General features: G+C 47.0%; 1 protein-coding gene and 1 long non-coding RNA gene across 3 annotated transcripts in view; one reads left to right on the top strand and one right to left on the bottom strand.

The window, feature by feature from the left end:
- LOC128423885 (uncharacterized) overlaps positions 1-27,212 on the bottom strand; it is a 130,940-nt gene that overhangs the window by 100,418 nt on the left and 3,310 nt on the right. The window lies entirely within an intron of this gene.
- Positions 1,452-26,556, top strand: SRI (sorcin). 2 transcript variants are annotated; one of them, XM_053409439.1, is made up of 8 exons: positions 1,452-1,585; positions 10,199-10,282; positions 15,833-15,902; positions 16,412-16,455; positions 18,074-18,221; positions 19,599-19,712; positions 23,280-23,338; positions 25,962-26,556. In XM_053409439.1, the coding sequence occupies exons 1-8, from the start codon at positions 1,535-1,537 to the stop codon at positions 25,986-25,988; spliced, it is 597 nt and encodes a 198-aa protein (XP_053265414.1). In that variant the 5' UTR covers positions 1,452-1,534; the 3' UTR covers positions 25,989-26,556. The 2 variants fall into 2 exon arrangements, with proteins under 2 accessions (XP_053265414.1, XP_053265415.1); XM_053409440.1 differs by lacking the exon at positions 10,199-10,282 and having other exon boundaries at positions 1,453-1,585.

The following is a 27,212-nucleotide window of genomic DNA, read 5'->3' as shown; positions in this document are numbered from 1 at the left end:
AGATTTCCGTTTTTCGAGGTGCTTCGCCGGACGAATTTCCCTATGGGCTTGCTTCGCAAGAAGAAAGCCCATAGGGAAATCTCCGGGGACCTCTTTTAAAATGCTGGCGGTCGGGAGCAAAGACTTTCGCCCACCGCCGGCCTTCAGAAGAGGTCCTGGACCTCTTCTGAAGGCCGGCGGGGGGCAAAAGTCTTTGCTCCCCCCCGCCTGCCTTCCCGGGACAGCGGAGACTTCTCCGCTGTCCCGGGCGATCTTAAAATGCTGGAGGTCGGCAGCAAAGCCCTCCTGTCCCCAGAGCTTGCGGGGCGGGAGGTGGGGAGAAGGGCTTTTCTTCCCACTGCCAGCCTTCAGAACAGCCTTCTGAAGGCTGGCGGTGGGAAGAAAAGCCCTTGTCCCCCCCCCCCCAGCCTTCAGAAGAGGTCGGGGGACAGACTGTCCCCGGACCTGGTCTGAAGGCGGTTTCCATAGGAACGCATTGATTGATTTTCAATGCATTCCTATGGGAAACCGTGCTTCGCAAGACAAAAAACTCGCAAGAAGAAAAAACTCGCGGAACGAATTAATTTCGTCTTGCGAGGTACCACTGTACACTCTCCACAGTACAATGGTAAAATGCCATCAGCAGGTCCTTTGAGAGATAGTTTTTCCGGAGGATTCTCAGAAAATATAACCTCTGCTGTGCTCTCTTTGTCAGGTCTTTGCTGTTTTCTCCCCAGGTTAGGTCATCTCTCAACTCCATTCCCAGAAATCGAAACACCGAGACCTGTTCCACGCACTTCCCCTCAATAATAAGTGGCTGAATATTCAATTTACATTTCCTAAAGTCCATAATAATCTCTTTTGTTTTATTTAAGTTAAGGAGTAAGTTGTTTTTCCTGCACCACTCCCCCAACTGCTCAACTTCCTTCCTATAGGCCGCCTCCCCCTCTCCAGCCCTGATTAAACCAACCACTATTGTATCATCTGCAAACTTAATGATCTTATTACTGGGGTATTTGGGGGCACAGTCAGCTATATATATGAGAGCGGCTACCTCTTGTGTGTTTATTATGTTTTTATATTTATGCATGCATTTTGCACGCAACCTTCTCCTCTTCCACCCCCCAATAAAATCCTCAATTCCCCCCCCCAACACCCGAAACGCCCTGCGAGCCAAAAGCGCCCTGCGCGCTTTTGCAAAAGACTTTCCCCTTTGCGCAGAGAAAGTTTCCATTTTCCTTCTCCTCCCCGGGAAAGAGGAAGTCCGGCTCGTACCACTTCTGGAGGGGGGGAACCTCCGAGAGTCATTCCCAGCATTCCCACCCCCCCACTTTGCGGAGCCTGGGCGAGGGGGACCAGAGTCCTTTGGACACCCCTTGGAGACCCCTTCAGCCCTCTAGCGCCTGCAGAGGGGCGCCCAGAGACCCCCTTTTCCAGACCCCTCCCCCCGCCTCCCCCCTCGCCAATGGTTTGACCCGGACCTCCCCGGAGAGTAGGAGGAGGCGCGGAGCCGGCGAGGTCGGCTTGGTTTGCAGCAGCGAGGAGCGCATCGGCCATGGCGTATCCTGGGCATCCCGGCGCCGGAGGTGGCTACTACCAGGGCCAGGTGAGCGAGGATGCAGGGATGGATGGACCAGTGGGGGGGATGGGGAGCAAGGGCGGCCCTCGGAGCGCGGTGCACGCGGCCCGCAGGCCTGCAAAGAGCATCGGGGGGGGGGCGCCTCCCCTCCCCACATTCTCCCTCTTCACACTTTCGCTTTCCCCTTTCCCCTCCCCCGCTCTTCTCTCCCCCTCCCCCGCAAGGCGTTAGGGGAGGGGGCTAAATGGGGTGGGAAGCGAGGATGGGGGCGCCAAGGGGGCGGGGGGAAAGGATCGTTGGCTGGTGGGTGGTCGACCTCGCAGGGCTCTCCCCCTCCTGGTTAAAATGTTTCAACGTTGCGTAATGTTTTAATACATGCCACCATCGCGCGGCGTTCCCTCCAGGCGCCTCTGCTTGTTTATTTCCATAAAAAATGGATACACCGCTTTATTTTGTGGGTGGTTGTTTTTTTAAATGCTAAAGCAGGGGTCAGCAAACCTTTCCAGCAGGGGGCCGGTCCACAGTCCCTCAGACCTCGTGGGAGCCCGGACTATAAATTTTTTTTTGGGGGGGGGAATGAACGGATTCCTATGCCCCACAAATAACCCAGAGACGCATTTTAAATAAAAGGACACATTCTGCTCATGTGAAAACACCAGGCAGGCCCCACAAATAACCCAGAGATGCATTTTAAATAAAAGCACACATTCTACTCATCTAAAAACACCAGGCAGGACCCACAAATAACCCAGAGGTGCATTTTAAATAAAAGGACACATTCTGCTCATGTGAAAACGCCAGGCAGGACCCACAAATAACCCAGAGGTGCATTTTAAATAAAAGCACACATTCTGCTCATCTAAAAACACCAGGCAGGCCCCACAAATAACCCAGAGATGCGTTTTAAAGAAAAGCACACCTTCTACTCATGTGAAAACGCCAGGCAGGCCCCACAAATAACCCAGAGGTGCATTTTAAATAAAAGCACACCTTCTACTCATGTAAAAACATGCTGATTCCTAGACCGTCCGCAAGCTCCTTTAGCACCCTTGGGTGCAGCTCATCAGGCCCTTGAAATTTGAATTAATTTTAAATAGCTAGGTGTTCCCTTACTACCTCTTTTCCAATCTCGGGCTGCAGCTCTCTCCTTACACCATTTATTCCGTTATCACCAGGTTGGGCGTCACGTTCCTTTTGGCTGAAGACAGGCAAAGCCGCTGTGGAGTAGTTCCGCCTTTTCTCTGTCACCCAATATCATTTCTCCGTGTTCTCCACGCAGAACCGCTTGCTTGTTCTTCCTCTTACTTCAGACATAGCTGAAGAAATCTTTTATTATTATTATTATTAACCTCTCTTACAAGCCTGAGCTCATTCTGAGCTTTCGCCAGCCTGACCTTCGCCCTGCAGCCGTTAGTTATTCATGTATAATCTTTGTGATTTTCCCCTTCTTCCATTTCTTAACTCTCAGCCACACCGGTTTCCTTAGACGCCTCCCACTTTTCTTTCTTTCTGGAATCGTCTGCAATTTTAGCCTTCAGTTTAAGAAACCTTTAAGAAACTCCCATCCATCTTGGATTCCCTTCTTAGTGGGTTCCTACATCTCCCCTATGAGATAAGTTTGCAACGTTTGGGGCCTTGTCGTTCAGGGGGTGGGCAGTTGAGTAGAATAGAATAGAATAGAAATTATTATTTATACCCCACCCATCTGGCTGGGTTTCCCCAGCCACTCTGGGCGGCTTCCAACAAGAGTATTAAAATACAGTGGTCTGTTAAACTTTAAAAGCTTCCCTAAATAGGGCTGCCTTCAGATGTCTTCTAAAAGTCTGGTACAGTGGTACCTCTGGATACAAAGGGATCTGTTCCAGAGCCCCGTTCACATCCTGAAGTAATCGCAACACGCATCTGCACGTGCACGGGTTGCGTTTCGCCGCTTCTGGGCATGCGCATGACGTCATTATGAGCGTCTGCGCATGTGTGAGTGGTGAAACCCAGAAGTAACGCACTCCGTTACTTCTGGGTCACCGTAGAGCGCAACCCGAAAATACTTAACTTGAAGCTACTTCAACGCGAGGTATGATTGTAGTTGTTTTTCTCTTTGACTTCTGGTGGGAGGGCGTTCCACAGGGCGGGTGCCACCACCGAGAAGGCCCTCTGCCTGGTTCCCTGTAGCTTTGCTTCTCGCAGGAATGGAACTGCCAGAAGGCCCTCGGCGCTGGACCTCAGTGTCCGGGTAGAATGATGGGAGTGGAGATTCTCCTTCAGGTATACTGGACTGAGGCTGTTTAGGGCTTGAAAGGGCAGCACCAACACTTGTAATTGTGCTTGGAAATGGACTGGGAGCCAGTGTAGGTCAAATCCTGTAGGATGAGGGAGACCAAATGGAATTGTATAAAGTTAGGCATTTGGGGCCCGTCCTATGAAGCTGAAATGTTGGCAGGAAAACTACTCCATCAGTGTGAATAGTGACACAGTCAGTGGACCCAACCTTGAATAAAATATGCGATGGGGGGAAGCCCCACCCTGCATAATAAATCATGTGATTCAATGCACATCCATCATTTGAACGGCAATGCCCATCAACTTTTGTGGGTTAAACCACAGAGCCTAGGACTTGCCGATCAGAAGGTCGGCAGTTCGAATCCCCGCGACGGGGTGAGCTCCCGTTGCTCAGTCCCTGCTCCTACCAACCTAGCAGTTTGAAAGCACGTCAAAGTGCAAGGAGATAAATAGGTACCACTCTGGTGGGAAGGTAAATGGCGTTTCCATGCGCTGCTCTGGTTGGCCAGAAGCGGCTTAGTCATGCTGGCCACGTGACCCGGAAGCTGTACGCCGGCTCCCTCGGCCAGTAAAGCGAGATGAGCGCCACAACCCCAGAGTTGGCCGCGACTTTGACCTAATTGTCAGGGGTCCCTTTACCTTTACCTTTAACCCCCTTAAATATTTTATTGGGAGGGCCAAAGACCCCTGGGCCCCTAGGACTTGGCTCCTACAGACTCAGGGTTCCATCTAAAGTCGCTTCTTTAATTAAATCGTCATCAGGATAAGTCCTGTGAACTCTCAAGTAAGCCCCGCTGTGTCGCCGTGGTCTACTCAAAAGCAAGTCTCCGTAGGATTGCTCTGTGTCTAGCCCAGGGGTCAGCAATCTTTTTCAGCTGTGGGCCGGTCCACCGTCCCTCAGACCTTGTGGGGGGCCGGACTATATTTTGGAGGAAAAAAATATGAACGAATTCCTGTGCCCCACAAATAACCCAAAGATGCATTTTAAATAAAAGCACACATTCTACTCATGTAAAAACACACTGATTCCTGGACTGTCTGTGGGCCAGAATGAGAAGGCGAATGGGCCACATCCAGCCCCCAGGCCTAAGGTTGCCGACCCCGGTCTAGTCCTACTGTTGATAAAATGAGGCAGCCGCCCAAGGGAGAAGATTTTGAAAGGCAATCAGTGTCAGCTCGTTAATGTATTATCTTCATTGTGCGTATTTTTGCTCCCGGGGGAAAGGGGTGTGGGGTGTTCTTTTGCAGGTGCCCAAATAACGGCTCGCCCTTAGCGCTTTGGACCTTGACCCAGGGCAGGGCGGTTCACACAACCTCTGAGGATTGGCTTTTGATGTTGCGGCGGCCACAAAGGCTCCAAAAGGCAGGGAACATTGCCTGCCTGCAGCCAGCTGGTTGCGCTGCGATTGTCACAAGGCATCAAGGTTGTTTCCCCCCATCTTCTGCGTGCAGCGGAACTTGAACCCGCTTCTCGCTGATCAGGTTGCAAAACAGGCTGCTGGACGAGTGAGAGACAGTGGTTTGCCTGTGACGTTCGCCAGTGAGCTTTTCGTGGCTGCGAGGGGGCCTTAATCCACGTCTCCCTGAGCTCAAGTCAAACACTCAAACCACTAGGCCACGCTTCCTTTTTTGGGGAGGGCGGCGAAAGGGAAGATAAATGGCCTCTTCTGCAGCTTGGTTCTAAAAAGCCCTAAACAAGGAGCGGGAAAAGCTCATCTGAGACTCTGCCGCCGGAATAATTACCGGGCGTAATGTGTTTGCTTTCCACGATGCTCTTGAGCAGAAATGGATGCTTCCATTTGCCTCTCCTCTCCCTTGGGTGACGCTTGAACTCTGCACTGCTAAAGCTCGTCCGCCTTCTAGAAGAAAACCACCAAGCTTGGTCGGTAGAATAAAAGGCTGGATATTTAAAATGAAGCCCCTCACACAAACACCTGTAAATATTGTACATTTGTCATCATTCCTTTCAGGCTTCACATTCAGGTATTCGTATTTATTTTAATCCAGATTATATATGTTTCGTTTTTTAAAAATACAGTTTTAAACATTCGATAAGACGTACAGATCAACAACAAGAAGAAAACACTGTAACTGTGGTTGAGTAGAATACTTTCCAGCATCTTCAATATTAAAAAATAAATGTGGAGTGATAATGGGCCTTGGTTTACATTAGAGGGAAATTAGATCAGGAACCATTAGCAAGAAAAATAACTCGATGAGAGAGATAGAGAGGAGTCTGAAATAGATTTCGGCTGGTTGAAAGATTCCCCCCCCCCCAGTGACAAATCCAGAATTTTTTTGAAGTACTGTACTTTTCTGTGTATAAGACTAGGGTGTTTTTTACAATAAAATAATGTAAAACAATTGGGGTTGTCTTATACAAGGGCAATCTCCTCCGCATTTTCTCAATTTTTAGCCCCCCCAAATAGTCTTATACACAGGGGCATGTTATACACGGAAAAATACGGTATATTAAAACTAATCGACAACCCTGTGTCAAACACATTGAACTAAAGCTTGCCTTTCTATGTACAGTGGACACTCGGGTTGCGAATGTGATCCGTGCGGGATGCACATTCGCAACCCGCAGCGTTCGCAACCTGCATCTGCTCACGTGCGGGTTGCGATTCAGTGCTTCTGCGCATGCGCAAAGTGCGATTTAGCACTTCTGTGCATGCGCAACTGCCGGAACCCAGAAGTAACCTGTTCTGGTACTTCCAGGTTTCGGCAGTCTGCAACCCGGAAAAACGCAACCTGAAGCGGACGCAACATGAGGTATGACTGTACAGTCTTACCTTGGTTCTCGAACACCTTGGTGGGTGTACGTTTTGGCACCCAAACGCCACAAACCCAGAATTAAGTGTTCTGGTTTGTGAACGTTCTTTGGAAGCCGACTGTCCGACTTGACTGCAGGAAGCGCCTGCAGCCAATCGGAAGCCACGCTTTGGTTTCCGACCGTTTTCGGGAGTCGAACGGACTTCCGGCATGGATTACGTTTGAGAACCAAGGTACGGCTATAAACCTCATGGGGAGATCTGTCGAAGGTCAAGCGTTTTCAGATATCCTGGAGATGTTGAGCCAGAATACGCACCAAGCCACAGGACTCTGCGCCTGATCCCCAGGTCATAGGATCCAGCCACCGATCCCAACCTGTATAGGAGAAAAATCTTCTGCTGCGCCCATTTCAGAGATTTTTCCACACCCTTTGTAAACTAATGGAGGTGTGTGTGCTTATATCCAGCACTCAATGGATGTTTGCTCTCTGCGCAAACAAGGGCATTTCCACGTCAAAAAGCCCTGCCCAGCGACTCCTGTGTTTCTCACTTCTAGAAATTTGTGGGCCTGTGACTGGCCATGTGCAAACATTTTGCATTGTGCTCCGCTCTTTGTTTCCCGGGTGGGCATGGGGTGAGGCAGGAGAGACTGACGGGAAAGTGCGGCAGAAGCTCAGTGACGTTTCAAAAGGGAGAGTCCGACATTGTTCAGAGAAAGAGAACAGCTTCTCCAGTTTTATTAATTCAGAAGTATAAACTCATTGTCAAATGGCACTTTAACCCTAGGTTACGGTTGCCACAACAGAATGTTTAGGCACCTTTTATTTTTCTTGCAATGTGCTTTACAGTGGTACTCTGGTTACGAACTTAATTTGTTAATAATAATAATAACAATAATAATTATTTATTATTTATTATTTATAACCCTCCCATCTGGCTGGGTTTTCCCAGCCACTCTGGGCGGCTTCCAACCGAATATTAAAAACAATACAGTGTCAGACATTAAAAACTTCCCTAAACAGGGCTGCCTCCAGATGTCTTTTAAAAGTAAAATAGTTGTTTATTTCCATTGACATCTCCTGGAAGGGTGTTCCACAGGGCGGGTGCCACTACCGAGAAGGCCCTCTGCCTGGTTCCCTGTAACCTCACTTCTCGCAGGGAGGGAACCGCCAGAAGGCCCTCGGTGCTGGACCTCAGCGTCCAGGCTGGATGATGGGGGTGGAGATGCTCCTTCAGGTATACAGGACCGAGGCCGTTTAGGAGGCTCGTTCCAGAGGTCCGCTCCTAAGCTGAAATGGTTCTTATCCTGAGGCGTGCTTTTGCTAATGGGGTTTCCCACTGCGCATGCACCTCTGGCGCGCGATTTCCATTCGCATCCTGGGGCAAAGTTTGCAACCAGGAGCAGCTGCTTCCGGGTTAGCGGAGTTCGTAACCCAAAGCGTTTGTAAGCAGAAGTACCACTATATTATTATTACTATTATTTCATTTCTATGCCAATGTATTTTATTGGATAGAAAAAAATCTCACAGCACTTTAAAAGCGCAATAAAGCATCAAATAAAACGATTCAGAATGAAACAAGTTTGAGCTTTGAGAAAAATATGTCACATCCTGCTGTAAGTGACATTTTGATTTCCCCATATTGATTTACAGTCATACCTCGGGTTACAGACGCTTCAGGTTGCATTTTTTTGGGTTACGGACCACCGAAAACTGGAAGTACTAGAACGGGTTACTTCTGGGTTTTGGCAGTCGCGCATGTGCAGAAGCACTAAATCGTGCTTTGCGCAGAAGCACCGAATCACAACCCATGTGTGCGCCACTGCGGGTTGCGAACGCTGCTGGTTGCAAATGTGCATCCCGCATGGATCACGTTCGCAACCCAAGCGTCCACTGTACCTACTTAATTGGTAGAGCTGCCCCATCACAGAAGGACTCTAGGAGGGAAGTGTGGTGTAGTGGTCAGAGTGTCGAACAAGGACCTGGGCGATCCGGGTTCAAATCCCCACTTGGTCCTGAAGTTCCCTGGGTGACCTTGGAGTCAGTCGCAGCCTCCTCACCTACCTCACAGGGTCGTTGTACGGATTAGATGAGGTGAACCATGGACTCCTTGGCTATAAAGGTGGGAGATAAATGCAATAAATTAGCTCCTCTGCTGACCTGCTTAAGATAGCTGGAGGGACCAGCCAGGTGGAGATGTCAGTCATTAGCCTGGCACCCGGAGTGGTTGCAATTGGACCCACGCCAGCTTCAAAATGCGCCTGGCTAATTTCTAACTGTGCTCCTGATATTTTTTATGGGCACTTGACCATAGAAGAAAATTCATGTTGGAAAGCAGGGGGTGTGAAGGGCTTTGGGCTGTTGGACTCCGACTGGGTTCAGCTTGCCAACTAAAGCTTGCCTTTCTATGTACGGTCGTACCTTGGTTCACGAACACCTTGGTACGTGAACGTTTTGGCTCCCGAACGCAGCCAACCCGGTAGTAAGTGTTCCGGTTTGCCAACGTTCTTTGGAAGCCGAAATTCGACGAGGCTTCCAATTGGCTGCATGAAGTTCCTGCAGCCAATCGGAAGCCGTGCTTTGGTTTCCGAAAGTTTTTGGGAGTTGAGTGGACTTCTGGAACGGATGACGTTCAAGAACCAAGGTAAGGCTGTAATCCACATGGGGAGATCTGTCAAAGGTCAAGGGGATGAGTTAGTTGCAGCCTCTTAGCCCCATCAGTTTCAGTAGGAATTAAGAGCAACTAACTGTCCAATCCTAGACCTTTTTACCTGGGGGTAAGTAAGCTTACAGGGACGCGGGTGGCGCTGTGGGTTAAACCACAGAGCCTAGGACTTGCCGATCAGAAGGTTGGCGGTTCGAATCCCCACGGCGGGGTGAGCTCCCATTGTTCGGTCCCTGCTCCTGCCAACCTAGCAGTTCGAAAGCACCTCAAAGTGCAAGTAGATAAATAGGTACCACTCCGGCAGGAAGGTAAACGGCGTTTCTGTGCGCTGCTCTGGTTCGCCAGAAGCAGCTTAGTCCTGCTGGCCACATGACCCGGAAGCTGTACGCCGGCTCCCTCGGTCAATAAAGCGAGATGAGCGCCGCAACCCCAGAGTCGGCCACGACTGGACCTAATGGTCAGGGGCCCCTTTACCTTTACCTAAGTAAGCTTACCCCCAGGTAAGTGGGTACAGGATTGTAGGTGCAGCCTGCAGAATGATTCAGAAGTGTGCCTTCCTTGGTAGTGAAAAAGTGCAATATGTTTTACTGGTTCACAAGCATCATTGCCGCAGAATTATTCAAAGTGCTGGTGGGGAAATGTGACTTGACTTAGCGATTTAAAGCAGCCCTTTGGCCGGATGACTTAAAACTGCAATTTGGTGTTTGTCGGACCCGAACTTGCAACACGTGCTGGTTTCGTTGCTGCCCCGTCGAAACTGCTTTTATGAACACGGGGATTAAGAATAGGTTTTGCGTGTATTGAGACTGCCGTTCCCAAGGAAGGCTGCAGGGCCGGCTTTCCACTAAACGTGCGTGCCAGTCAGCTCAAAACGACGGTGAAAATTCCTTGATTTAATTTCTTCCCATTTTTTTTTTATTTGTAGTATGGGAGTGCCCCCGGCGGACCTTCCTTTCCTGGCCAAGCGCAAGATCCTTTATATGGCTATTTTGCTGCGGTTGCTGGGCAGGTATGGCTCCCTTCTCCCCACCCCCAAATTTACACAGCAAATATTAGACGCTTTTTTCCCCTCGCTGTCCCTTAATTCATCTGCAGCGGGGGCAAACACCTAGTGTGTGCTTTTGCCAGTGACATATATTCCCAGGGCTGTGGAACCCTGAAAGCAGTTGTGACGTTTTTTGTTTTTATAATTTTTTATTGGTTTTACATAAATTTATACAAAATAAATATAACCATTCCGAAACAGAAAAAGTAATTTCGAACCTACGAACCTCCTCCCCTCCTTCCATGAGTTCCAGTTTGAAAAATGTTATCTTTTTCCTTTTTCCTGCATCTTTTACTGTTACCCATCCGTTCTATAATCACAGTAACCAAAGTTCATTTCACATTACAAGTGTCATTGTATCCTTGCCAATTATTTTAACTTTCTACAGTGGTCTTTTAAGTATATTAAAAAGTTATTCTAATTATTATTATTTATTTATACCCCTCCCATCTGGCTGAGTTTCCCCAGCCACTCTGGGCGGCTCCCAATCGAGTGTTAAAAACAATACAGCATTAAATATTTAAAATTTCCCTAAACAGGGCTGCCTTCAGATGTCTTTTAAAAATAGTTCTAGTTACAGGTAGGTAGCCGTGTTGGTCTGCCGTAGTCGAAACCAAATAAAAAATAATTCCTTCCAGTAGCACCTTAGAGACCAACTAAGTTTGTTATTGATATGAGCTTTCGTACCAGCAACAAACTTAGTTGGTCTCTAAGGTGCTACTGGAAGGAATTTTTTACTTATTTTAAAAATAGGATAGCTGCTTATTCCCTTGACATCTGCTGGGAGGGTGTTCCACAGGGCTGGTGCCACCACCAAGAAGGCCCTCTGCTTGGTTCCCTGCAACCTCACTTCTCGCAGGGAGGGAACCACCAAAAGACCCTCGAAGCTGGACCTCAGTGTCCGGGCAGAACGATGGGGGTGGAGATCCTTTAGGAAAACTTGGCCTTCCTGGTTTTTGATCTTTCCCGTCAGTTTGGCCATTTCTGCATATTCCATTAGCTTGGTGACTTTTGAAGTAATGCAGCTTAGTGTGACAGTTGCTGCAGCCAGTGCCCCCATAGTAAACGTAAAGGGACCCCTGACCATTAGGTCCAGTCGTGGCCGACTCTGGGGTTGCAGCGCTCATCTCGCTTTACTGGCCGAGGGAGCTGGCATACAGCTTCCGGGTCATGTGGCCAGCAGGACTAAGCCGCTTCTGGCGAACCAGAGCAGCGCAGGGAAACGCCATTTACCTTCCCGCCAGAGTGGTACCTATTTATCTCCTTGCACTTTGACGTGCTTTCGAACTGCTAGGTTGGCAGGAGCAGGGGCCGAGCAACGGGAGCTCACCCCGCCGTGGGGATTCGAACCACCGACCTTCTGATCGGCAAGTCCTAGGCTCTGTGGTTTAACCCACAGCGCCACCCGCGCCCCTTAATGCCCCTATTGAGACCCCCAAATTGTAGACAGATGCTGTATTTCAGTCCCTACTATAATTCTTCATTTTATTAGGCTCAGCAAACGGTCATTGAATAGTAAGCCAACAAAGGGTGCCAGAAGTGGCTGGCATATTGGGCTTTAGCTAGGAAGATCTGTGGCTGATTCAGCCATGAAATGTTCTGACTGCATGGGAGCAGCTTGGATTTGTGGACTTGCAAAGGATCTCCAAGGGTTTTAGTAGCCCAGTCGCCCTGCAGTGCAGGAACTTGCAAAAGCACCTCTGAGTTTTAAGGAAAAGCTCTTCTTCCTGCTGAAATGCAGCCTTCGGGTTTTAATTCAGAACGCCAGTCGTCTTGGAATGTGCAGAAATGGCGAAACTTACCGGAAGAATAAGAAACCAAGCTAACAAACTCTTTTATAAAACAATGGAAATGGTTTATTTGAATATTTACAGGTGAATTGCAAACAGACAAAACCATTGGCAGGATTATTGTAATACTCTGCAGTTTCGTAAGAGTTCATATTTAAAGCAGATAGTTAAAGGAGCAAATTGAATGAATTGGGATATGCAGAAGATATTAAAAAATACGGAACTGCAGAAAGGGGGGGAAGGAAGCCAGACTTTGAAATGTTAAAATGATAGTAAAATTAATGAAATGTATAAATTTGAAAACTATAAATAATTTTTTTTTAAAAAAAAAGAAAAGAATGCAGAGAAGACTCATCATTTAAACGGCTAGTCTGGAGTAAAGAAAATTAAAGAAAATTAAAGAAATTAAAGAAAATAAGTACCCAGCCTCTGCCTGGTTTTTTTCCCTTACGCTGTGACTTCTTCTGTACTAGGCTGTCAGATTAAATCTGTCAGTCAAAACCAAAAGCCTCCATAACTTACTTAGAGCAAAGAAGATCTGTCGATTACCCTGGTGGTCCAATAGATCACCCCCATGCTTCTATTTCACTGTTATTCCCCCTCCACTACGCCTACAAGCTCATGCCAATTCCGATAAGGCTGCTTGCATTCTATCTGACTCACCAGTATATTTTTTAATTGACCACAAATGTCCTTTGGGGGGCGTATCAAGGAAAATACGGTTTCCTTCTACACAAACAAGCCTTAAGTCTCTAATGCGTCCCTCTCTTCCTCTTTTGTGGTTCCAAGGAGGAGACTAGAATATTTCAGATCTACTTTTAAGCAAACTTCACTCCCATGGGATGTCTGAATTTGGAGAACAGTCTCTTTAAACCAGGCTTCCCCTAACACGGGGTCTTTTCTTAAGTTGTTGGTGTCCAACACCCTGCCCATTGGACATGCTGGCTGCTGGGAGTTGGGGTCTAACAGCACCTGGAAGTTGGTGAAGTCTGTGGCATCGCAACAAACCAGAATAAGGAACCACAGTTTTACCCTGGCTTGTTCTTGCCAACCATAGTTTAAGCAAACCGCAGTTTCCCGAGTTCTGGCATAATGGGAAACTCTGGTTTGCTTCAACGTGAACTTTTCCGATCCTCTCTTTGCAGCCTCGAATGGGGACTCTTTGAGTTTTCATTGCATCCAAACTCCTCCCAGGGCTAGTAGGGAACGTGAGTTTCAGAATGTAGACAGGGCGTGTGAGAGTTCTGATCGCCTCTCTTAAATTATTTTATTTTTAGTTATTTGAACAAGTTTCTGTCCTAACGCGTTTAGCATGTCCTGCCCTGGGAAACGAAGCTATAAAAATGACTCATTTTTCCGCATCTATAGTTTGCATGTTTGAGGGTGACGCTCAAATTCCGGCCTCGTTTGAGGTCCTTTTAAATTTGGCACGACGGATGCTTGAATCGTATAGAGCAGGCATGCCCAAAGTCCGTTTCAGGGGCCTAATCTGGCCTGGCGGTTGATTTAATCTGGCCCCTGCGGCAGTATATGTCCTGGGGATAAAATCCCTTTAAAAAAGCTCAAAACTTTGGGGTACACTTCAATCAACAACTTCGTTCGGCCCTCACGCATGTTCACTTCATCATCAAATCTGGCCCTCTTTGAAAAAAGTTTGGGCACCCCTGAGTCTCAGAATCATAGTGTTGGAAGGGACCCAGGGGTCATCTAGTCCAACCCCAGCAATGCAGGAATCTCAACTAAAGCATCCATGACAGGTGGCCATCCAACCTCTGCTTAAAAGCCTGCAAGGAAGGAGAGACCACAATGAAGAGATTATGTTTATAAAAATTATTATTCTCACAAATGGCACCAGTTTATTTGGAATGGCACAGATGGCATTTGAAGTGAAAACGTTGCCCATTAAAGACACATTGGAGAGCTGTCCTGGGCCTCTATTTTAAGACCAGATGTGCATGTGAGTGAGACAGCAACAGCCTTTGGAACCATCTCCCTCTTTCAGGTAGCAATTAGGAACTTGATCCTTCTTCGTCCCAAACTAGACACTGCTGTTTTTGTCCAAACAGGAAGGCAAATGTGTGCTTTCCTGCTTTGCATCAATAAGGATATCCTTGCGAAACACAAAAGCTTGCCGGGAGCAAGGATCAGAAGCTCACAGAATCGCAGACGCATTGTAGAGTCAGATGGGACCCCAAGGTTTCTCTAGTCCAGTGTTTCCCAAACTTGGGTTTCCAGCTGTTTGTTGGACTACAACTCCCATCATCCCTAGCTAGCAGGCCCAGTGGCCAAGGATGATGGGAGTTGTAGTCCAACAAACAGCTGGAAGCCCAAGTTTGGGAAACGCCAATCTAGTCTAACCACCTTTGAAGCAGGTCTAAAGGCACCCAGGCAGATGGGAGAGTCCTTCACCTTTTGAGGCTGTCAGAAAGTTCTTCCTAATATTTAGGCAAAATCTCCTTTTTTGGTAACGCAAATCCATTGGTCCAACTTCTCTGTGATGACAGCCCTTCAGATATTTGAAGAAGTCCCATATGCTCAGAGACTTTGCACCTGTTCACTGGGAGAATAGGAAGCCCCGAACATCTATTTTTTAGATGTCCCTTTTATGAAGAGGCACACAGTGAGACCAATTGATCCCCTACTGTTGAGGCTCGCTGACCTCCCGGAAGAGCAAAAATTTGACCTTTTCCTGTTAGGCAAAGATCATAAGACGACCCAGATGGTCGCCAGATTCTGTGTAGGCGCAGACTATCCCACAATCCAAACGAGTTCGTTAAGAAAATCCCCAAACTCGGTTCCAGGGGTGACGCTGGGTCATCTCTCTGCGGCAGCTTATCTTAAAGTTTTAAGTGTCTATACGCTTCTCACATTTATAAATTTTAAATTTATTGTTGTACACTGTTTTAAATGTTTGCTTTCCTTCTGGGATTGGACCCCCAAGTGTGTTTTATAAGCTGGTCTCCAACCGTAATAAATTATCTACCCCCTCTGCCAGGCACCGGGGGAAAGGGTGTGTGCAAGTTTGTTCTTGTCCTAGCCTGGTCATCTCTCTCCAGGACTGCATGTTATCCCAGAGGTCTCTGTTGTTTTGAGAAATTGCATGTTCACAGTTAATTTAAAATTAAAAACCAAAAACTGCATGCATATATAAAGGGGTACCCAGTCAACCAAGCATTTTGAGCCCTGCCAGTTTGATTAACTGGTGGTGTTTGAAGAGGCCAGGAGGCTCATAAAACCACTTTATGTGGGACCTTCCTACTAACTTCACTTAATGAAACCAATATTGAAGTGAGCAAACTCCTTACAATAACCAACTAAAAGATGGAAATATGTATGTTTACATGCTGCATGTCGTCTGTTACGTGTGTTGTCCGTTAAGTGCATGTGAGCCTGTTCCTTCTGACTTTCATTTTAGAAATGTTTAAGGGGTTTGTGTTTAAAATTGGCCACGACATCCACGGACTGCCTTTCTTAAGTCTGCATAGTTTAAAACCGCAAGCTTGCTTCAAATTTTAGTTTAAAGAAACCATGTTGGACCTGATCAACTCAAACATGGCATGTTTTAACACTGGGAGCCGCCCAGAGTGGCTGGGGAAACTCAGCCAGATGGGCGGGATATAAATAATAAATTATTATTATTATAAATTATTATTATTGCAGAGATGGTCAGGTCCCAGGCACAAAGGCAGTAACCCTGGCGCGATGCTCTTTCTGTTTTCCACAGGACGGTCAAATAGATGCCGACGAGCTGCAGAGATGTCTGACCCAGTCAGGGATTGCAGGAGCGTATAAACGTAAGTTTGACCCAAAAGCAACAAGACCCGGAACTGGTTGCAAAAGTTGCTACTTTCCCTCTTGCATTTTTTGAAGCATCTCTTCCTATCCCTCTTTTAACATATCGAAATATTTGAAGTGTTAAGTTGTGGGTGAACATATCAGACGACACAGCGATTCTTCCAACAGCTCTTGTTTATTCAGAGGCCAGAACAGAACTGAACTGAAGGGTTCAGTCAGCCTGCTTATATAGAGCTCCAGTACCACGTTACTGTAACAACTTTCTAAAACTATCCAATCACTGAACGTCACTTTCGATCCCTTATTTGCATAACTATCTACAGTATCCCCCTGCTGGCCCAGGGTGAGAACTTCAGTACATATCATGAAGGAAAACTCATCTTGAGGAATTCATATGCTGTTCATACTTTTCTCCTTGAAAACCACTCTTGGCTTGGGCGGGGGGTAAGAGAGAGGGGAAAAAACACCTTATTTTTCTTGTTGACTGCTTCTGTTTTTCTTTAAACAGCTTTCAACCTAGAGACCTGCAGGCTCATGATCTCCATGCTCGACGTATCCTTCACATATTTGGCTTTGACTTACAATATTTGTATTATTATAATTAATGATTCTCATTGCAGTTATGACTTGTGCTTCTAGGTGGCTGTAATTATTATTATTATTTTACCCAGGGGGTGAGGGAGGTAAAAAAAATGCTATTTAAGCTGTTGCTTTGAGCCCCTTCACACTGGATCTGTGATCTGCAGACGCACAGACATTTCCCCTTACTTTTTAGGAGGAAAAAGTGCGTCTTATGGAGCAAAAAATACGGTTCTTATGGAGCAAAAAATACGGTAATTAAACTAAATAGCTTTCACCTGCTTTGGAGTAAATGTGCAATTCATTGTTACCGCTTAGAATATTTTGTGCTATTACCTTCCTAAGTGGGCCTTGCAAACTGCTATTCTGAATATTGGTTTGGGGAGGGGAAGGGAGAAGGGGTCGCTGGGGATGCGTTTATGGAACAAGGGGACAGTGGCCCCTCCAAAGTGTTGGGAAACTCAACGAAAGAAGAGTGGCAGATGAAGACGATGGACTTTGCAGAATTGGTGAAGCTGACAGGGGAAATCCGAAACCAGCACGATCAGGTATTCCAAAAGGACTGGAGTAAATTTATACGACATCTGAAAGATTATTGTAAACAATTAACATCACTAGCAGGGTTAGCTGAAGGCTTGTACAGTGGACGCTCTGGTTGCGAACGTGATCCGTGTGGGAGGCACGTTCGCAAGCCACAGTGGTGCGTCTGCGCACGTGCGGGTTGCGATTCGGGGCTTCTGTGCATGCGCAAAGCGTGGTTTAGCACTTCTGTGCATGCACAACTGCCGATACCCGGAAGTAACCCGTTCTAGTACTTCTGGGTTTTGGTGGTCCATAAGGGACGCGGGTGGCGCTGTGGGTTAAACCACAGAGCCTAGGACTTGCCGATCAGAAGGTCAGTGGTTCGAATCCCTGCGATGGGGTGAGCTCCCGTTGCTTGGTCCCTGCTCCTGCCAACCTAGCAGTTCGAAAGCACGTCAAAGTGCAAGTAGATAAATAGGTACCACTCCGGTGGGAAGGGAAACGGCATTTCCGTGCACTGCTCTGGTTCGCCAGAAGTGGCTTAGTCCTGCTGGCCACATGACCCGGAAGCTGTACGCCGGCTCACTCGGCCAGTAAAGCGAGATGAGCGCCGCAACCCCAGAGTCGGCCACGACTGGACCTAATGGTCAGGGGTCCCTTTACCCTTTACCTTTAACCCGAAAAAACACAACCTGAAGTGTCTGTAACCCGAGGTATGACTGTAATGAGAAGCTCTCTACCTTTCTATATTTATTTAAATTGTGAGTTATTCTGCAATGAATGTAATTGGAATTGGAAAACATACCAAATTCAATGATATAAAGGTTAATTTTGAAAGCCAGGAGGCGAGAGGGAAGGAAATCGATAGGCTCTAAAGAACCAGGGAGGTAAAGTGGATAATAATGATGTGAATGTGTATTATTAAATGGAAAATATGTAAAACATTTACACACACACACACACACACACACACACACGAGTGTAGGGAAACCGTAGTTGATGTTTCTCAAGCACATGAAAGGATATTGATCCAGTTATTGACGTGAAGTGATCCTTATCCGCTGCGCAGAGAGATATGTCTGGCACGATGGGCTTCAATGAATTCAAAGAGCTCTGGGCTGTGCTGAACGGCTGGCGGCAACACTTCATGAGCGTCGACAGCGATCGCAGCGGCACGGTCGATTCCCAGGAGCTGCAGAAGGCGTTGACGTCTATGGGTGAGCTGGGAAACAGTTGCATTAGATCCAGATGTTTTGGACCACAATTCAATTTAGAATTGAATTTATAATTTAGAATTGAATTTGTAATTTATAATCAAATTTAGAATATAGAATTGTAGTCCAGATGTTTTGGACAACAATTCAATTTATAATGTTTTGGACCACAATCCAGATCCAGATGTTTTGGACTACAATTCACGGCCCAGGACCCTCGTACCTACAGGACCGCCTCTCCCGGTCTGCCCTACAGAGAGCCTCAAGGTCCATAAATAGCAACACCCTAGAGGTCCCGGGCCCTAAAGAAGTCAGATTAGCCTCAACCAGAGCCAGGGCCTTTTCAGTGATGGCTCCGGCCTGGTGGAACGCTCTGTCTTATGAGACCAGGACCCTGCGGGATCGGATTTCTTTCCGCAGGGCCTGTAAGACAGAGTTGTTCAGCCTGGCCTTTGGCTTGGAGCCAGTTTGATTCCCTCTTTCCTTTTTGCTTTCTCCTTCTGTGACGGAACTCCTACTTGGGGACTTCCCCGGCTTTTTTCTGGCCCATGTAGGACCAGTCTGAATCATAGCTGTCAACTTTTCCCTTTTTTCAAGGGAAATTCCCTTATTCTGAATAGGATTCCTCTCAAGAAAAGGGAAAAGTTGACAGCTACGGTCTGGATAGTTGGCCTTGGTGAAGATTTGACGTTTTTCATCCCCAAAAAGGTTTTGATTTGAGTGCCTACTGAAATGAGGCTGCATTTTAATGTTGTAAGTTTTATTTTAATCAATTGTTTTTATACCTGGTGTTAGCTGCCCTGAGGGACGCGGGTGGTGCTGTGGGTTAAACCACAGAGCCTAGGGCTTGCCGATCAGAAGGTCGGCGGTTCGAATCCCTACAACGGGGTGAGCTCCCGTTGCTCGGTCCCTGCTCCTGCCAACCTAGCAGTTCGAAAGCACGTCAAAGGGCAAGTAGATAAATAGGTACCACTCCGGCGGGAAGGTAAACGGCGTTTCCGTGCGCTGCTCTGGTTCGCCAGAAGCGGCTTAGTCATGCTGGCCACATGACCCGGAAGCTGTACGCCGGCTCCCTCGGCCAGTAAAGCGAGATGAGCGCCGCAACCCCAGAGTCGGTCATGACTGGACCTAATGGTCAGGGCTCCCTTTACCTAGCTGCCCTGAGCCCTGTCTTGGCTGGGGAAGGCAGGGTATAAATAAATTTTTATTATTATTTTATTATTATTAATTCCCATCATCCCTGACCACTGGTCCTGCTAGCTAGGGATCATGGGAGTTGTAGGCCAAAAACATCTGGAGGGCTGCAGGTTGGGGATGCCTGCATTAGATGACCCTCTTCCAATTGTGCAGTTTTATGATTCCCGCTCTCCTTCCGTCCAGGATTTCGGCTGAGTCCCCAAGCCATCAACGGCATTTCCAAGCGATACAGCACTCGTGGCAAGATCACGTTTGATGACTACATCGCCTGCTGCGTTAAGCTCAGAGCTCTCACTGGTATGGGGTTTTCTCAATTCATGACGACGGACTGATTTTGTTTCTTCAAATTTCTATTAATCAGACCAGGCTCCTTTTTGAGGTTAATCGCAGAAACACAGAATTGCAGGTCTCTGTAAGGCCGTGGTTCTCCAAAGGTGTAGCAGGGAGAGGATGGCAAATGTGGCAGGAAGATTCAATAAAATAATAATAACAATAATTTTTATTCAAGGACAATCAATGAAACATTTAAACATTTCAGTGTAGTATAGTATAGTATCAAATTATTATTATTTATTTGCTGAGTATGGGTAGATATATTTTCAAAATGAGAGCAAGGACGTTAAAGGATTCTGCGGACAAGCCCAGCTGTGATCCAGAGTTGCTGTTTGAACAGAGTGCTGGAGAATACCGTATTTTTCGCTCCATAGGGCGCGCCCGAGTTTCCCCCGACCCCAGCCCCCAGAACAGGCTGCTCTCCGCAAGCCGTGGGAGCCCTCCCGCAGCTTGCGCAGAGCTACCTGAAGCCCCGGCGCGACTGCTGAGCACGCCGGGGCTTCGGGATAATAGGCAGCTCTGCGCAAGCCGTGGGAGCCCGGCGGGAACTCCCGCGGGCTCCCACGGCTTGCGGATAGCTTCCTGAAGCCTGGAGAGCGAGAGGGGTCAGTGCGCACTGACCCCTCTCGCTTTCCAGGCTTCAGCGAAAGCCTGCATTCGTCCCATAGGACGCACACACATTTCCCCTTCATTTTTGGAGGGGAAAAAGTGCGTCCTATAGGGCGAAAAGTATGGTACTTCTGATTATTCTTCTACAGTTGTCCAGGACATACCGTTGTGAACGGGGATTTTAAACTCTGACAAATGTAGAAGATCTGAAAAGGGAAAGGCTTGTTTGCGTTGATGAGGAGAAGGGAGCTTGTTTGTCTCAAATTAGACCTAGCAGAAAAAGCCAAGCTCACACCGCCCACTGACTTTGTATATCTACTTAAAATATATACGTAAGAGGCTCGTTTATAATTATAATTCCTGTTCTTGTTTTATACTTTCTGGGTGCCTCATGATCATATTATAAAGTACTTGCGTTCTGTGTTATAAATCGAACACTGCTAGGCGTTGCTTTGTTTTGCTTTTCTTGCTTTGTTTTGCTTTTCTTGCCAAAAAACCAGTGTGACGCAGGCAAATTTTTATTCAAAGTGTGGCCCAGAGAGAAAAAATTGGGAACTTTTGAAGCCCGCCCCCCGTCTAGCCAGGGGTCCCACTGTCAAATTGCTCTTTGCTGTCAAGTGTCCTCTACTTTTTTCTCAGCGCAAATCTTCCCTCCTGTAACTTGTCCAGCCTCACATTTGGGTCAGCGGAGACCTGCTCTTGGCTCCGTTCTGCGCCTCAACCCTTCAGGTTATTTAAAGAGTGCAACCAGATCCTTCTTTTCTCTTCATCAAAGGCTAAACATATCCAGTTCCGCCAAGCTTTCTGTGCCGGACTTGGGCTCAGTATCGCTGGCTATCTCCCGTTCTCTTTCCCAAACTCCTTCGTGTCTCAAAGTGCATTCCCCAGAACCGAACACTACACTCCAGATGAACTCTTGAGTAGAACAACAAACAATGCAAGCAGCACAAAGACCAGTTTACTAGATAGCACTGTGATTCTTTTTTTCCAATTTTTAAAATTGATTTTCCACAGAAATATTTTTTCAAAACAAACAAGCAAACATAGAGTTCCACCATAGTTAAATCAAACTTCATAACATTGTTAAGTGACTTCCTCGTAACCCCCGGTTGGATTTCAGTGCGTATCATTTTAACGGTTTTCCAATACCTAAATTCTTAAAAGATTAACTTGAACATTTATCATCTTTCTTTCTAAACAGTTCAACTTTAAGCATATTGATTCACCACATTCTCCGATAGCACTGCAATTCTTATTGCGTAATATACATGATTTAGTACAACAAAAACAAAATTGTAAAACTTTTTTGAGGCGTTCATGGTGCCGAAGTAGTAAGTGAAGAACAACGTAGGACAGTGATGCCGGATAATCTGACTGTTTCGCTGGAATCTTCTTCAGCACAACCTATATATTAGAAAAATGCACAAGGAGCAGCGATCATGAGGATATCCAGTGAAGCACTCGGATTATCCAGGATCACCATTAACGCCTAAAAAATGTTTTACCGCTTAGGCCACAGGATAGCATCTATTACTATCAACCATAGACTTATTATACTTCTACGAGCTTTCAAAGATTGACAGACGTGTGTTCATTCACTTTCAAATATATTAGAGAATTCACAAGTGTACACATTTTGTTGTACTAAATTCATGTATATTATGCAATAAGAATTGCAGTGCTATCTAGTAAACTGGTTTTCGTGTTGCTTGTATTGTTGTGCTAAGTTTGCGACACAGGGGTTTGTTGTTCTGAACTCTTGAGTAGGGCAGAGTAAGGTGGAAATCTTGTAATGCCGTCCTCCCACCCAAAAGGGTTGCTAACAAGAAGCTTTTGCCTGAAAATAAATCACAAAAATGTGTTGTTTAATTGCAGGCTGGCGGGCAGATATAGAGAGGGTGGGTGTGAGCGTCTGTGCGTGTCGTGGAATTCTACTCAATCTTGATCCAGAGCAGATTCCAACGTATCGTTAGCAGAGTAAAAACTTAAATGTGTTGCAGGATTCCCAAAAAATAGACCAGAGGCAATGAATATTTCGTCCAGCAGAGCTTTACTGCTACTGAAGGCAAATGAGCAGAATGCTCACAAATCCAATACATTTGGGATTGGCCCTGTCCATCAGAAATCCAGTTGCAGCAGACTTAAACTTAAAATAACTTATTATAAGTCTAAAACCTTAACGCTAAGCATACTATGTACAGAACACCACATGAGAAAGAAGGAGAGAGAGAAAAGAGTGAAACCCAGGCTCCCTCCGGCCTTATTATTATAGTCAGCGTGACCTTGTCAGAAGAGATAACAGAACCAGTTTACGTCAGCTGTATTCAGCTTCACTGAAGGAATAACCCAAACATCAGGAACCTTCTGCTTGCTTCTTTCACGCAGAGAAGCTTCCAGATCCCTCTTGAATTACCGTATTTTTTGCCCTATAGGGCTCACCGGCCCATAGGGCGCACCAAGGTGTTGTTTTTTTTGGGGGGGGAAATAAAGAAAAAAAATTTTCCCCCCCAGGGGGGAAGCCCGAGCTTCCCCCGACCCCAGCCCCCAGAACAGGCTGCTCTCCGCAAGCCTTGGGAGCCGGGCGGGAAGTCGTGCCGGGCTTGCAAGGCTTGCGGATAGCTTCCTGAAGCCTGGAGAGCGAGAGGGGTCTGTGCGCAGCGACCCCTCTCGCTCTCCAGGCTTCAGCGAAAGCCTGCATTCGCTCCATAGGACGCACACACAATTCCCCTTCATTTTTGGAGTGGAAAAAGTGCGTCCTAAGGGGCGAAAAATACGGCAAGTAGAATCGGAAAGATCTCTACACATCAGATCAATACTTTCTGCACTAAAAAATGCAAAATTCCCACTTGTATTCATCCACCTGGGGCTTTTGTGTATCCTGGCCCCTGTCCTAACATGGCTTTTCCTGTGCTGCATTTGCAGATAGTTTTCGGAGGCGAGACGCAGCTCAGCAGGGGATGGTGAACTTCCAGTACGATGATGTAAGTAAGCTTCAAGTCCGTTTCCTGCTTAGAAGCGTAGGATTGTGTTCCCCCTTGAACATTGTGATGAAGTTGCAGCAACTTATAAGCCGAGAGCTCCAGGCTTTGAACTTCTGGTCCTTCCTCCCAGGAGCTTGGGGACATTATTTGCAGCTACAGAAATCTAGAAAACTGCCTTGTATGTAGTCAGCGCTTCTGACTACATACAGGGGGTGAGGAACCTGCGGCCGTCCAGGTGTTGCTGAACCCCAACTCTCATCAGCCCTGGCTTATCATGACCGCTTGTTCCTAGACTACAACTCCCATCATTCCGGGCCATTTGCCATGCTCCCTGGAGCTGATAGAAGAGTTGGGGTTCAGCTACAGCAGTGGTTCTCAACGGTTGTGGCAGGAGAGGGTAGCAAGTGTAGCAGGAAGAATCAGAGACAACCCAAGCAACATTTTAAGAGCTTGCTGCAGTATGGTATAGTGTCAAAATAATTTTGATGATTTGCAGAATAGGTAAGGTAAAGGGACCCCTGACCATTAGGTCCAGTCGTGACCGACTCTGGGGTTGCGGCGCTCATCTCGCTTTATTGGCCAAGGGAGCCGGCGTACAGCTTCCAAGTCATGTGGCCAGCATGACTAAGCCGCTTCTGGCGTACCAGAGCAGCGCACGGAAATGCTGTTTACCTTCCCGCTGGAGTGGTACCTATTTATCTACTTGCACTTTGACGTGCTTTCGAACTGCTAGGTTGGCAGGAGCAGGGACCGAGCAACGGGATCTCACCCTGTCATGGGGATTTGAACCGCCGACCTTCTGATCGGCAAGTCCTAGGCTCTGTGGTTTAAACCACAGCGCCACCCGTGTCCTCTGATTTGCAGAATAGGGATGGATAATTTTCAGAGTGAAAGCAAGAGCGACATCAGGTGATATTGAGGACAATCTTAGTGGCATTTTCCAGTGTACCTTGGATGTCAAATGCCTTGGCTCCCGAACGATCGAAACCCGGAAGAGAGTGTTCTGGTTTTTTAACGTTCTTCGAACGTCTGACGCGAGTTCCAAACATTTTGGAAGTCGAATGGAGTCCATTCAACCTTCCGGAACTGATTCCGTTTGACTTCCAAGCTACAACTGCATTTCTGATCAATATAAAATTGAGTGTGACGCGAGCAAATTCTTATTCTGAAAGCGTGGCCCAGAGTAAAAAGTTTGAGAACCGTTCATCTGGAGCAGGGGCCAACAAACTTTTCCAGCAGGGGGCCGGTCCGCTGTCCCTCAGACCTTGTGGGGGGCCGGACGATATTTTGAAGAAGAAAAAATGAATGAATACATATGCCCCATAAATAACCCAGAGATGCATTTTAAATAAAAGCACACATTCTACTCATGTAAAAACACCCTGATTCCCGGACCGTCCATGGGCCAGATATAGAAGGCGATTGGGCTGGATCTGGCCCCCGGGCCTTAGTTTGCCTACCCATGGTCTCGAGGATCACAAGTTCTCCACCCCTCTACAGTGCAGTCCCTAAGGCGGTTGGATGGCGCCTTGTGCGCCTCCTTACAGCATCTCCTGCAGCCCAGCTGGTACCCAACGTCTTGCTCTGCTTTCCTTGGAGCCCACCAGTGAGGCCGAGGGGGGGGTCTTGTCATCTGGGCAGCCCAGGACCCCCAGACACACTGGCCAGGCCTGAGCCCCAGGGAGGTCACTTTGATGCTTCACCCCCCGGAGGTGGACTCCGTTGTCTCTCGAGACTGATGCATTCTGGCAAGCATCGTGCAACAGTTACCGTATTTTTTGCTCTATAGGACTCACTTTTTCCCCTCCTAAAAAGTAAGGGGAAATGTGTGTGCGTCCTATGGAGCGAATGCAGGCTGCGCAGCTATCCCAGAAGCCAGAACAGCAAGAGGGATTGCTGCTTTCGCTGCGCAGCGATCCCTCTTGCTGTTCTGGCTTCTGAGATTCAGAATTTTTGTTTTCTTGTTTTCCTCCTCCAAAAACTAGGTGCGTCTTGTGGTCTGGTGCGTCTTATAGAGCGAAAAATACAGTATTTCATGTACCGTATTTTTCGCTGTATAAGAGGCACCTGACCATAAGACGCGCCTAGTTTTAGAGGGGGAGAACAAGAAAAAAATAATTCTGAATTCTGAAGGAGCGCTGCGCAGAGAGGGAAAGCTGTGCAGCGCCTCTCCAGCAAAGCAGAGCGTCTTGTGGAGTGAATGCAGGCTCCGTGGCTTCAACGAAAGCAACGCGAAGACTCCAGAGCACAGCGGGAGCGCTCCCTCTGCGCTCCGGAGGCTTCGCGTTGCTTTCGTTGAAGCCACGGAGCCTGCATTCACTCCATAAGACGCACACATTTCCCCTTACTTTTTAGGAGGGGAAAAGTGCGTCTTACAGAGCAAAAAATACGGTGTTTATATCCCACTTTTCCCACCAAGGAGCTACGTGGTTCTCCCCCTCGTCATTGAATACCCTCAACAGCCCTGTGAGGTGGGTTAGGCTGAGTGAAAGTGACTGACTCCTGAGGCCACCCAGCGAGGGATTGAACCCTGATCTCCCAGGTCCCAGTCCGCCACCCTAACCTCTACACCACAGAGGCTCTCTAGTGATGATAACGCACGTCTCTCTTTCCCTTTCTGCAGTTCATCCAGTGTGTGATGAGCATCTAATTCAAGATGAAGGAAGAAACGGACAAGCATGAGCCACATTCCAATTTGTTTTTGCTTTGCACCAAAAAAAAAAAAAAAGTTATCATGGCTGTGTAACTAAATAGTGGTATTTGCCTATTTTATAAATATTGATTTATATGCTTTTTATAGTTTTGATAACTAACAAAACACAATAAATCCTGTTTTGGAGTTGATTTGTCTAGCATATTTATAATTTTGCTTGATACGGACTTTTTAAAAAGTTGACTCTGTTTTTCCCCCCCTTTTTCCCATCTCTTCTTGTACTGTTTTTTAAACTATTCATATTCGAACATACTCTTTGTACCTGTGCCATATAGAGACCGGCCAGAGGAGAGGAATTGTGTGAAAGCAAATGCAGAAAGCGTCAGTGGAAGCTGCCTGTGAGTCTTGGAATAAAGCTATCAAGGTCTTGCTTCTAAAAAAAGAATGTTCTGCTTGCCCTTCTGATATTTATCACATTTTCTAAATGCAGGAAATATTCACTGATGATTGGTCCAGCTAATTGTGCCAAGCTGCATATTATGAATTAAAGAGTTTTCTGACGTAAGAGAGTGCTTAGGTCTTTCGCTCCCTCTTCCTGCTACCTTGTAAACATAAAACTTCCTCGTTTTCCTGTGCTAAAAAGCCATGCATAAAAAGTTAGATACAAGGCTATAATCTCGTCAAGATTTGGGGGGGAACCTTGAATGAATGCCTTACATTCTTCTGTAGGAAAGGATTTTTTTTCACCGCTCCATCGAAACACAACTTCCCATGCGCTTGCAGCTTCATTAAAATGAAGTTATTTGCCGAACGTTGCTTGGCGTACCTTATTTTGCTTAAATATTCTGGTTGCTTGTGCATGGAATGTGCTCATTCGCAATTATGCTAGGAAGTGGAGTATGGTAGCAATCTTATTTAATTGCAGGAAGTATTTTTTAATCTTGATGAACGGAGTAAAACATTTCTGCTTTTTAGGTGCCCGCTGAATTTTAGGTGCTGTAGAAGGGTTAAAATGGGCAGTCCCCTGACCTTTGACATCTGCACTAAGGAAGGAAGGAAGGAAGGAAGGAAGGAAGGAAGGAAGGAAGGAAGGAAGGAAAGAAAGGGGTTGGGTTAGCTATATTCTTAGAGCTTCAGACTTCTAGGTGTGTTCTCTGGATTGACAGCTGGGAACCCTGCAAAAATGTGAAAGATAATCCATGTTCTCGGTTATGTGCTTAG

Source organism: Podarcis raffonei, chromosome 12 (assembly GCF_027172205.1).
Source record: "Podarcis raffonei isolate rPodRaf1 chromosome 12, rPodRaf1.pri, whole genome shotgun sequence".
NCBI lineage: Eukaryota > Metazoa > Chordata > Lepidosauria > Squamata > Lacertidae > Podarcis > Podarcis raffonei.
This window is presented reverse-complemented; position numbering and strand designations above follow the sequence as displayed.

What these genes read in the sequence shown, in the direction of transcription:
- SRI (XM_053409439.1), top strand. Translation starts at nt 1,535, where the DNA reads ATGGCGTATCCTGGGCATCCCGGCGCCGGAGGTGGCTACTACCAGGGC. An exon ending in GTGGCTACTACCAGGGCCAG is followed by an intron (nt 1,586 to 10,198) that starts GTGAGCGAGGAT and finishes TTTTATTTGTAG; the next exon opens with TATGGGAGTGCCCCCGGCGG. An exon ending in TAAGCTCAGAGCTCTCACTG is followed by an intron (nt 19,713 to 23,279) that starts GTATGGGGTTTT and finishes CTGCATTTGCAG; the next exon opens with ATAGTTTTCGGAGGCGAGAC.